The sequence below is a fragment of the Thunnus albacares genome, chromosome 4, assembly GCF_914725855.1.
Source record: "Thunnus albacares chromosome 4, fThuAlb1.1, whole genome shotgun sequence".
NCBI classification, from domain to species: Eukaryota; Metazoa; Chordata; class Actinopteri; order Scombriformes; family Scombridae; genus Thunnus; species Thunnus albacares.
Window position 1 is genome coordinate 5,084,401 of NC_058109.1, and position 12,484 is coordinate 5,096,884.

At 38.9% G+C, this 12,484-nt stretch overlaps 1 protein-coding gene across 1 annotated transcript in view; it reads right to left on the minus strand.

The window, feature by feature from the left end:
• rspo4 (R-spondin 4) overlaps positions 1 to 12,014 on the minus strand; it is a 45,528-nt gene extending 33,514 nt beyond the window's left edge. Inside the window, exons 1-3 of the mRNA XM_044350244.1 lie at positions 11,565 to 12,014; positions 3,194 to 3,382; positions 1,895 to 2,032 (exon numbers count right to left, since the gene is read on the minus strand). Coding sequence (XP_044206179.1) covers positions 1,895 to 2,032; positions 3,194 to 3,382; positions 11,565 to 11,649 — 412 coding nt within the window. The 5' untranslated portion in view covers positions 11,650 to 12,014. The remainder of the gene's footprint in view (positions 1 to 1,894; positions 2,033 to 3,193; positions 3,383 to 11,564) is intronic.
• Positions 12,015 to 12,484: the final 470 nt, after the last annotated feature.

The following is a 12,484-nucleotide window of genomic DNA, read 5'->3' on the forward strand; positions in this document are numbered from 1 at the left end:
TTCCTAAAACAGGTGCAAATTATCAATAGTCACATTATTTCACTAAAAGTCAGTTTGATGTAAGATAAAAAACCGCAAACCCCACAACTAAAGAATGTTTCAACCATTCACACATGAAATACTGCAGAGAAATGGCCAAAGAGCCAGAGAGGCCTTCCACAGATAAAAGGAGTAGCATTTGCAGGAACAGGTCTGCTGCTGATTAAACCTCTCAGATTAGCTTCACCGGTGCATCCATTGCAGAGCGGACCTGACTTTTATAGCTGGCTGGGATCAGTGAATTTTGAGTTCACCCAACACATCATAACAGACAGTAACTTGAAACTGAATGAAAATATGATACGGGTCAGAGAAAGTCATACAGGTGTCATGCAGTGTACTGCAGGGAGGTTATTTGGGTGACAGAGTTCAAAGTGAGGACAATGTTTTCATGCACGCTAGTATCCATGGGTTTTGATGGGATTTATATATGATGCTAACATTATCGAGGTTTCTGTTTGCATACATGTCTCTGTCCTTTTTTGTATCCACTGAGTTACGTCGTCCTTACAATCAACCCTCTTTGGTTTCTGGACGATGCTGCGTTTGCTGCTCTACTGGATTTGGCTTCTCCGTCTGATTACTGGTAATAGGAGATGAAAGGAATAATGCAATTTATCCTCAGGATTACCGATGTCAGATTTTATTATTTTAATTTCAACATGTAGTCTATCATTGCATTGCATATCATGTTTTTTTGTGTTTATAACTGACTGACTAACTACTGTGGAAAAACTCCAACTGACATATTCTGGTTTCTCACAACCACTATAAGAGTTTATCCAGGTTCCTTCAGGATTTGATATTTACAGTGAACACAAACAAGATGCTCTGAAAACATGTTTGGCTGATGTTGTTCTGTATTTTTATTGTCAAAAAACTCCAATGAAAAGACCAAAAACCCACTATCTCAGCACAAAACCCATTGGTGCCAGTTCAGAAATATATAGTTTCTTTTTTTTCAGTCATTTCCTAAAACAGCTCGTCAATGTAGTTGTGACATGGAGGTTCAAACTGGAGTAAATGGTGCATTTGTTGGGGACTATTTTCAGTCGTGGACTCATAAACATTTGGTGCTGTAGTGAGTGTTCTGGCAGCAGGATGGTGAACGTGGGATTAAGTCAAAATAAACTTCAGCCAATACAACGGTGTGGCTCACTGATGTGTTTTTAATAGTAAAAGATATATCCAGCTGTGGATGCACACACTTATTAGTAGAGTCATTTAAGGAAAATATAGAATATGACCAACCTTATTCCTCTTATCAAAGGGAGAGGAGGTTTATGGCCCCAGAGTTAAAAAAAATACCATATTGATAGTATCTATCTATCTATCTGACATCACATGCTGAGACTTCAATACTGATGCCACAATTAACCTGCAAGTAAGTTTGCAAAACAACAACAATGGTGCATCTCTGATGCTTCTGTAGTGGAGTCATTTAGTTTGCATGGAGATATACAGTGTTATATGACCAGAGAGGAAAACGCTTTAATGTAATTTTCTGATTTTGTTTTGTCATGATCATCCAAACAGTTTTTCTTTGATCATGATGCAATTATTCAAGGCTCACAGGAAAAGTGTTGCAATAGCTTATCAAACATCTTGTCATATCATCATTACATTGCATGTTTTATGCTTTAACTTTCTAAAAGTTTTCAAAAACTGAGAAAATCCCTCTTTACTGGATATCTCTACTGATAAAATATGACCTCTTAAATGTGACAAGCTGCAGGCATGACAAAGATGCATGTAGAAGAAGATCAAGTTTGTTTTAATTGTCGCTGTTCACCATAAAGGTCATAGATTACTTAAAGTCTTTTTTATTAAAAGCCATAATGATGGGATGTCTTACCGACGCAATCTGTCTGGTGGGCAAAGGTTCCCTCTGGGCAGCTGGACAGACACTTTCCTTTGTACAGCTGGAAGCCAGGCTTACACTTGGTGCAGAAGTCCCGGCTGAAACATTGCTCACAGTCCGAAGAGCGACACTCTGAGAGGACAGAAACACATCGCAGATCCATTTAGAAGACATTATGGAACGGTTGTGCTTTTCATAAAACTGTCCTGGAGGAAACTACAGTCTCTTATTAACCTAGCAGACCTCATTTTTACTCATTAAGGTAAAATGCAGGTGAGCAGGACAGAAAGAAAAGATGGAGCTGTTTGAACAAGTTGCACCAGTTTAAACAATGAAGGAAATGCTGCTGGTTCAAATGAAAGGCCCTGTGAAATGTCATCTTTACTTCCTTAATGTGATGTATTTCCTGTTGAAACAGGATGTTGGGGCGGGACATCAGAGGGAGAGGCAGTTGATTGGATTTGAGAGTAAGAAAAGGCTGTGTTGGTCATTTATTGATGGTTTTATTTGATGAAAGTAGTTTAAACTTAATAAAACTTTAGGTGCTAAATCAGAGAAGGCTCATAGGGGCGACCTGCAGTATTTTGCCTTTTACATATGAGGACTTGTTGCAAAATGTGTAAAACATTTGTGTTTACCGCTCTCTTACTGTCGGCACTGTCGGCCCTCACATGCTACTCGACCCTCCAGTGACATACAAGCAGTGTGAAGTGTGAGTGCCGATAAAGTTTTGAGTGCAACAACTGTTCCAGGAAGCTCAAGTCCTCATTTCACTGAATCTTAAAAGCTTAATACGTATACAGACTTTGTGACTGGTGATTCGACCAATGAGAATGGTTCCTATCATTGCTGATATTGTGTATTTTTATTATGTTTTTCAGATGGGAGAATATTTTAATCATAAATGTTGCTCTCATGTAGAGGAGTGCCATTAGTAGTAGGGTTAGTGTGCTCACTGATTTCAGTTTGCACTTGAAATCGATGACGAATAAACTCCGTCTGAGTTCTGAGACGAAAAATATGCACTATGTAAATGTTTTTTTTTTCTTTTATTGGATCAGTATGACTCTGGAATTAATTAAGCAAGGTGCATCTCAATAAAGGAGCTGGTGGAGATGTGTTGTATGGGAATTGTTTATTGTAACTTGTTAATTCTTTTCACCTGACAAAATAATAATAATGATAATGATAATAATAATAATAATAATAATTTTCTACAGTGGTTCTGTCCTCAAGACAAAATGAGTCATGTGTGCTACTATGAGTGATCTGTGCAGGTTAGACAACTCTTACTCATGCAACGATTGATGTCCTTCCCTCTCTGTCCGTAGTGTCCAGCGGGGCAGGCGTGGAGACATGTTCCATGGTGAGACATCCCCTCCCTCTGCAGGAACAGGAAGAGTCGCTCGGGGCAACGCACACAGCCGTTGTCACGGGAACACTCCAGACAACTCTGACAGTCCTCTGTTGTCTCTCTGTGAGCTGCAGAGGAAAACAGGAATCGGATTAAGACAGGAAAGAGATGAATAGAGAGAGTATAAGAAAAGTAGAGGAGGTTAAGAAAGAGAAGAGAAATATAGAGCAGGAAGACTTTTAACACTACTCTACATGTTTTCAAATTAAATGCAGAATCTTAAAATACCTGTCGTGTTTGAATTTTATAAAACACTGACGTGATTTACAATTATTTTTCAAAATTCTATTCATAGTCATTTTACAATGTAAGGTCAGAGGTCACATCATTTAAAAAGGTGTAACATGAAATTATTAATGCTTTTCAAAATAAAACTTGAGCCGACACACGATGCTCCTCTGTGAAATCCTTCCTCAGAGTAGTATAGGTTTTTCATTCCATCGTATAGTGCAAGTAATTATTTCATGTGATGCGTTTTATGTTTGTTGTTTTAAAGTTTATTGGCTTTGACTTTTTTGGAAGGGGATTGGTGGGTGGCGCCTGTAACTGCTGTCTTTAAAGTCTCAGTATGTAATAAATTTCTTTTCCGAAATGAGCGGGACACCAATTACAAAATGCTGACAAAATACTTGTATGGAAACAACTCGTGTGCATCTTGGCTTAGTGAGCAACATGAGTGTGCTGTTTAAGAGAAACTGGTCAAACTGGACTAAATTATAAACTTTGGCACCGACTACCTCTCAATTTTACCAAAAAAAAAATAGGCCATGCATGTAAACTTCTAGCGTTGTCAAATCTGCTCTTTATGTCCAGCACCTTTGTTCTGTATTATTGTACGCACATCTGTTTAATTGAGGACCGTCAGCCAAAACAAAATGTTCTCTGCTGTAAAATAAAAATCAGCTCAAGACCTTTGCTCACAAACTGAGAATAAATTTAAGTACAGAGTCATTCTTTGTTTTCAAGAGTCTCGACTGTAGCAGATTTGTGTTCTGAAATGTGTTGGACATGATGTTGGAAAATGAATGATCCGATTACAAGTGTTTATTTTCAGTATGACAAGACTGCTAAACTGTCAGTATTGTTGTCTGCGGCTTTATAAGTGTACATGCCAACAGAATACACAGTACAGTATATAGAGAGTACAGTAGTATGCTGCTGTCTCTTGTAGGTGTGCTGGTTCTGTATCCTGTTTCATTATGAGTTTTGTGATATATTAACCTATGGGGGAACATTTTTAAAAAAAAAAGTACACTTTTTTTCCTCTGGCACAGAACGTGAGACAGTTCTGACAAGGATTGTGTAGTGTTCTGATGATAGATTTCACGTCTTTGTAGCAGGACAGTCCGGCTTACGTCTAAGCCAAAGTAAGTCTTATTATATTATAACAGGGAGCAGCGATGTCTGCTCTCAGATACACACAGGACTCGACAGACCATGTAGGAATGCTTCCAATCCGACAGGGATAAGGAGGGATATGGAAAGACGGCCAAGGTAGGATGGAAAGACGGATGGAATGAAGTAAAGACGGACGGAAAGACGGATTGTATGTACTGAGGAGGTGAAAGGCAGGCGGTGAGTGTGCATGAGTCTGAACAATCACGGAGTCTGATCTTCACTAAATACCTGTGGCCGACTGCCGGCGTCCTTGTTGAGCGTGTCTGGAGGTGTGTGTGTGTGTGTGTGTGTATGAGTAGCTTTGGAGTTCAAACAAAATGCAGTGTGTGTAATCAGGTCATTAAAGGTCATAGTTCATGCAACTTTACAGCCACATGATCCATCTAAACATCCACTTACAATACACCAATATAAGGAAATTGCTGTTTCATAGGTAAAAACAAGATTTATTAACAACATAACTATGAATAAACCTTTGTAGATGGTCTCATTTATTTCGTATGGATGTAGATATATTAGAGAGGTATTCATTTGTAAATCTTGATGGAAAACAGCATGTTGGCATTTGTTGTGCGTCACTTCACAGCTGAGGTCGACAATTATTTGACCGAGGGAAAACAGGAGAGTACTTCCATAAAAATATATTATATATTATATAAACAACAAAGTGCATGCATTGAAATGCACATTTGATTATAAATGAAAACTATAGCAAAGAAATAGTCTAATAACCTCTCAAGGCTCAGACTCGGCAGGACAAATCTTTATTTTTGGTCCTTACAAACTCAGATAATTTGAGTAAAAATGCTGAAAAAACAAACTTCAACAGAGATTCACAGAGATTATTAACAAGGCATCACAGACTGACTTCGTGCCATCTGCACGGCAGCGTTCAAGTGAAATTAGGAAGAGAGATTGTCTTCCTTTATCTGCCTCCTGGCGCTGCAGGAAGTCCTGCTGACAACCCTGCAGACCTTTAGTATTATAACTATTCAGTGTGCTGAAAAGGCTTTTTAACAAGCACTTAACTCCAGTTACTTCAGATTAGCCGCTCACTGGCACAGAGAATTTTTTTTTTGCTGGCAGTTCCTGGGTGTGAATGTAATTCATCAAATGAAAAAAATCAGTGTGTATGCTATGTAGAACAGAACTACAATTAAAAGAAAAAAGATCAAAGGCTTCTTTTAGAGCTGCGATTATGTAGACGATCAATCATAAAGGGAGAAATCCATCACAAGAAGAAGCAGTAATACTAGTTTCTCTACTAACAGGAAATGAAAAGTAGCCACTGTTGTTTTTTCCAAATTTGAGAAATTTGCTACCACTCACTGCGACCGCATTTAAAGTTGTTAAAAGACATTCTGGGAAATATAGTTGTGAACTAGAAGTGGATAATTAGGCTGTTTTTCTTAGGTGCTTCATGGATTCATTGTTTTTATCCTGTGGGTGATCTGATTGGATGAAGATAGATGGATGATTTTCAGCCAATTTGAGCACCAACGTGTTCTATAAAGGTGGTCTGAGGATAAGTATAAAATAACAACTGTGATGCCTTAAATGTCACAGAAAAAAAAAATGGATTACAAGGATGGAACTTTTTTTAGGTTTTCCCATGGAAAGTAGAGCAGTTTGATGTTAAAGAGACAGTCCAGTGACAGGTGAGTGACAGATCAGATCTCTGAAACAGCCAGTTTGTCCATCAACAGTTTGAATCCTGCAGGATGTTCTCTGGCAAAGATGTTACTAAATCTCCTCAGGCATGAGCTAAATACCTCACATAAGGTCAAACGATGAATACGGTTCCAAGCTGTATAAATTCTACGACATTAAACAGCCATGCAGAACAAAGTGTACAACGTTTTTTTTTTTTTTATTTCAAAATGTCTTAATTGATTGAAATTGAATAATGTTATAGAAATGAATACTGAATATCAGTCATTAAAAATTATAGCTCACTCTGGACTTGACTGTGTTTACAGTTAATGAGATGATCCAGCTTTGCAGAAACCAAGGCTAATAGTGCATTTGGGTCCTCATCATCATTTTGTGAAGTAAAACTTTTCTACATGCTTGTTCTCATATGTTTGACGATGTGCAACAGTGGGAAAGTGTGGAAAGTTCCACAATTACTGAGTTTATGAGCTGTTACCCTTGATGGGCTACTAGTAAAAATATCCTCTAACTAATATATCTATAACATGCTGTGATTTACAACGTCTGAGCTGCAGTGGAGTTTATTCTTGGATTATTTACTACTATTATTTACTAACTTTTTCATTGGTCCACTTCATGTGATCACCTGCACACAAACGCCAGGTAAATACAATCACAATCACATGGACGTGATGTTTCCAGTTAGAGTTGAGTGGACAAGAATCACCTGAATACACATTAAACGCTGTATGCTGTGCAATGGATTATGGGAAACTGAAGGCCACAACGACTTGACGGGTTGCGTCTTCCGAATTCTGGCAAAAACAAGCTGTTTTTTGCTAAATTTGTAGGAGTCTTTGAACCTTGTCGGCCAGTTATGACATATAAACACCTTCGGAAACTGTAGAAATGTTACTGACAGCAAATACATGGAAACGGCCAATCACAGTATACGCTACTGAAGGAAACGATGCAGAAATGGGGACCAAAACGCGGCGTAATAGTCAGTGACACATTTTGTCACACTTCAGAATACTTGCTCGGCCTTCGAACTCAACGTTTAAATGACTCTTCTGTCAGTTTGCAGTTAGCGGTGCTGGTTTAGGTAGCACTAAACGATGACCTTTTGACCTTGCATATGTTCAGGATGCTTTCAAGTAATCTCAGTTTAGCAGGACTGAGGAGAGTCATCATTAGTTGAGAATAGGGATGAAAAGAGGACGATTAGGTAAAGAGGAGTTCAGTGTAGAGTAGAACAGAGCAGAACTCCCCACAATAACCCAGGGACCCATTTCTCTGAGCTTTGGGACCTCACTTTGAGGTCTCGACCCATTGTCTGAATAACAGTTCTCTGCACATATGCAATCGATCTGCAGGCTTAAGGGACTTTTAGAGAAGCGGCAGGTTTAGGTAGCGTAAAACTGTGACCCTTGACCCTTGCATGGGATTGCACTGGGTTTTTAACAAGCACCAGGTGTAACAAGCTCCGTCGGGGTTTCAGGGAAACATGCTAGTACTTAAAAGGGACCTCCACCCTAAAAACCAAATTCACACGATGAGGTGGAGGTAAGAAATGGATTTGCAAAAGACTGAATGTAGTGGCATGATTGTTTCTAGTGGTTATGATGGATTCGCCGCCATGCTGTGAGAGCAAAACAACTGAAGAAAATGCTGATTCAAGACCTAGTTAATATATCCTTTTTGGGGAAAATGTTACTTGGTGTTCACTGTGTCCATCAAACAAAAAAATGAAAAATAATAAAGTCCTTTTGCAGCTCCTCCAAAGCAGCAGCAGCAGTGAGCTCTATTCTCACTCCAGGACATCTTATCTTAACATCTTGAGGTATCTCATAGACTTTCCTTTAGGTGCCAATCTTCTATACACTCTAACATTGGGATTGACTCGCTAAACTTCACATTATCTACACTATGTTTATGTATCAGTTCATTTTATAGTGTATGCATGAACTTTGAAATACATGTATGCATGGTAGAATTTGCTGTGGATGGCTTTTGCTTCAATTTTTTTTAAGGCAGATTAATCTTGACATGTATTTATCTTAAACTTTTGGCATATCCTTAAAACTCCAAGTCAACACATCAGTGACAGTAGATCAGTGTGACACTACAGGCGCTATGATGTCAGATATCAGCCTGTGAAGTTCTTGTTGCAAAATAAAAAGATCACAAAAAAGGTAAAGGTGAGTTCAGGTGGGATTACTCTCCACTACCTCTGTGGCAGAAATTGCAAAAAATCCAGTTTTAGGGTGTGTTTTCCGTGTAACATACGGCAGCCGCCGCTTCTGTAGATAGAGCCAACATACCCACAATGCACCATAATGTGTACATTAACAAGAAAAACGTGCCAGGTGGGGTGACGTGTTAAAATAACACAAGATGTGCAGTCCCTAATAACACACGTGTGGATGTCCAGGCAATTGATACCAGTTGGGTTAAAGATGTGCAGCTATTTAACACATTTTTTTCACCACGTGATTTCTGAAATTTGTACGGAAGTTAAGAGTTACATCTTTATGTTCTCGCTGCAGGTTTTAGATGAAGATCTTCTCTCAAGTGTGACGAGAGAAATCAGTTGCCTTCACTCTTGTGTTTCTACTGAAATGAAGCTTGGTTGTTACAGTGGTTACGTCAATGACATGAGTCCAAATTTGAGATTATATTTAGAGTAATTACGGTAAAATGAAACAATCATGTATATCAAATGAAATTGATGCAGGAGGTCAATTCAATAATCATATTTTGTCATATGTAGCTGCCTTACGTTGTTTCCCAGAAGGTTAAGATCTTCTCACAGGTGTACAGGTGTAATTTTTTGCTGTGGATTGGTGATGACATGATATGTCTTCACTGATTGATCTCACGGCTGTCATACATGCCCTGATGAAAGATTCATGTCGAAATGTGTCAGCGGATTTGTCAGCCTATTGATTGTAGGAGAAAAATACCCAAAAAAATCAACCCCTGATGTCATTCTCATGTGATTTTTGACCTTATTAGAATCACGAGACAACAGTTTAACCAAAAAAAACCCCCAAAATATACAATATATATATCCTATTATAACATTTTTATCAGTTTTATCTCACTATCCCTGAAGTCTCCTGTAAAACCAGTCACATGTGCTCACAATTACCTACAGTTACAGAAACACAAATGGCATTAATGGACATAATAATGGTCTCAACCTCTTTACTTCTATGGTTCAACTTTCCCACTCTGAAATACTTCAAACCATTTTAGCTGTGTGTGTGTTTTAACAGCTAAAGGAACCAAGTCCAGATGCGACAGATGAGAGGGTGGGAGAGTCGGGGAAGGGAGGGGGCATGAGGTGAGTGTTTGAGGGGTAAATGAAGGAGAGGAGAAGGGGAGGGGGAGGATGAAGAGGCGGGGGGGAGATGAATAAAACGACAACATAAATCTCTCTGATGTGAGGTGATGAATTCTGACAGCAGGTCAACCTGTCATGCCCATAACCACCATTTGACCTTTCAGACCTAAAAATGGTATCTTACTTAAAGCTGTTACGCTCTCTTAGCGTCAAATACCTCCAACAGAACAGAAAAGTAGTTTTGTATGATTTTAAGGAACAAAAATTTTATACAACTTTGCACAATGCCACTGTAAAAACTGCACATTTTGTGTAATTTTTGAACATTTACTCAATTATTTTACCTGAAGGCTGTATTGCACATTTCCAATGCATGAGCATCAATAGTTTTTTTTGTATATTATAATATTATGACATATTACAAATAAAAAGTTTCATTCCATAAAGTTATGTTCTTTTAAACCAACCAGTCATTTTTTTTAAGATTTCTGTAATTCTGTTCTTTTAAAAAATAGATGTCTTTATATTCAATTTGAGCATCCTACTTTCAGGAAAATATTATTGTTTTCATGCATTATGGTTACAAAGTATAATTTTCAATTTATATGGCACATTTTTCATGTGTCATATTTACATTTCATTTAAAGATGTATCATATGTATTCTTCCTTGGTAATCGTCAGTCTGACTGTGTTAAACCTGCTTGCTATATGTATATTTGAAACAGTATAATCTCGCTGTCACAAGCTGTTATCTTGAACGAGAGTCAGCGGCACCTGATGGCTCCGTGCAGCCCCTTTAATCATTATCTAACGCCTCACCACTGGTCGGCTGACGGGGGCAGTGAGGGAAACGTCGGAAGCCAAAATGACGGCGTAATTGAGACCGGATCCCCCTATATTAGTCCAAATTCCTGAGGAAATGCCAAACACCAGTGAGCGTGATGGTCACCACATACCTGTGGCTGTGGTCAGAGCTGTTTTCTAGGGGATTTTACTGATTATCCACAAATCTAGATCTCAGGAGGATTTCCAACCGCTGTGGAGTGTCTGCTGGCGCAGAACTTAACAAGGACGGACAAGACAATTCGGCCACATATAACTGTGAAACACGCAAAAATATTTAAAAAAAAATGACTGGTGGGGATAAAATATGTCAAGGATTCATTGATGATCCAGATTTAACATGTCCTGTAATGTGTTTGATTCTTGATATGGAGCAATAGATAGAAAAGCTGCCATGAAATGACAAATAACATAAATTCAATCTCTACAGCAGCCACTGGATGTGATAAACGGTTGTGTCTCTTGTTTAAGGGCCACTGAGCAAGGCATTGAACCCCTCGCTCTTCTTTCAAACAAGTCCTCCAAAATTAAACAGCACTGGGTTAGATTAACTAAATGTTGATGTTGTTTTCTGCTATTTTCTTTTCTTTCTACCAACACTTGCTTACACTTGTGTAATGAAACCATTACATGATAAAAAAAAAAAAAACGTTTGCGCATTTATACAAGTTTTTTTTATATATATTATATTTTAAACCCTCCCCTACTCTCTCTCTCCCTAAAGTCATAAAGTTATTTGTCCATATACATCCTATATTCAATTTACCCTGAAGTGATCATTAATTTAATAACATTTACACGTTGCGCATTTATATTTTTTAATCAGAATCGAGCCAGTTCCTGTTTCGCTGACATGACCATCATGTTTAATATCAACTCAGTTGCGCTCTCAAAGTTGAGATCTCAGAGATTTTACAAGAACAGACTGCACTAACTGCATGAATTCTCATTTTAAAGGTACAACCCCAAAACACCTCTTGAAGTTTGTTTCCCCCAGCGTACTCACCACTTTGTTTCTGCGTGACGCCGGACCCCATCCTGATCACCTCACATAGCAAGGATATCACAATGGCAAAGAGTCGCAAATGCATCTGGGCTGCTGGCAAGCGCCCGCTTCAGCGCCAGGCTGCGGACATCTGCAAGGACTCCAGGTGTGGCAGGTTGAAGATTTAGTTCCACAGCGAGAGACAAAAAGAGACAAGAAAGGAAAAGGGAAAAGACAGGGGGTTCATGAGATGAAGGGATGGATGAAGATGAGGTGGACAAGATAATCTTGCAGGCCCAAAGCAGCGATGAAAACGATGAGTGCTAAGGTGAGAGAAGAGAGAAGAGACAGAAGAGAAAATCCTCCTCTCCTTTGTCCTGTTTCACGCAGAAGATTTAAGGCAAAGATGAGGAGACAGGCGGCCATAAACAACAAAAGAAGAGCACAGGAGAGTCGCACAGACTGGAGGTGAGGAGAGCAGAGAGTCTCCTCTGCTTCTCCAGACTGGCAGCTTGGAGGGAAAACTCACCATTTAACTACCACTGTCAAATTTGCGATAAACGAGCTCCACTTATCCCGTAGCCATCTTTAACCCTTTATAGGGTGCGCTCTCAGGGCCTAAGTGGTTCCATATTTCCAGCTTGATCTTTAGCCCCCTCCTCCTGGCTCTATCTATTGTTGTTCAGCCTCTTCTTTTTATTATCCTTGTTTATTTTTTGCATTTACTGGACAGCTTTGTTTTCTGTGGCAATCCTATTAAATGTGGGTAAACTTAATTTGACCACCCTGAAAGGAAGAAAAACAGCTGGAGAGCAGCATAGTTGAGAGTTCAAAATTTGATTATAGCCCAACATGTTTTTGCAATTGATTTGTTGTGCCTGTTAGGGTAAGAAGTCAGGTACGAAGTCTGCAATTTATAAGTCTGAGATGAATAGGTTGAG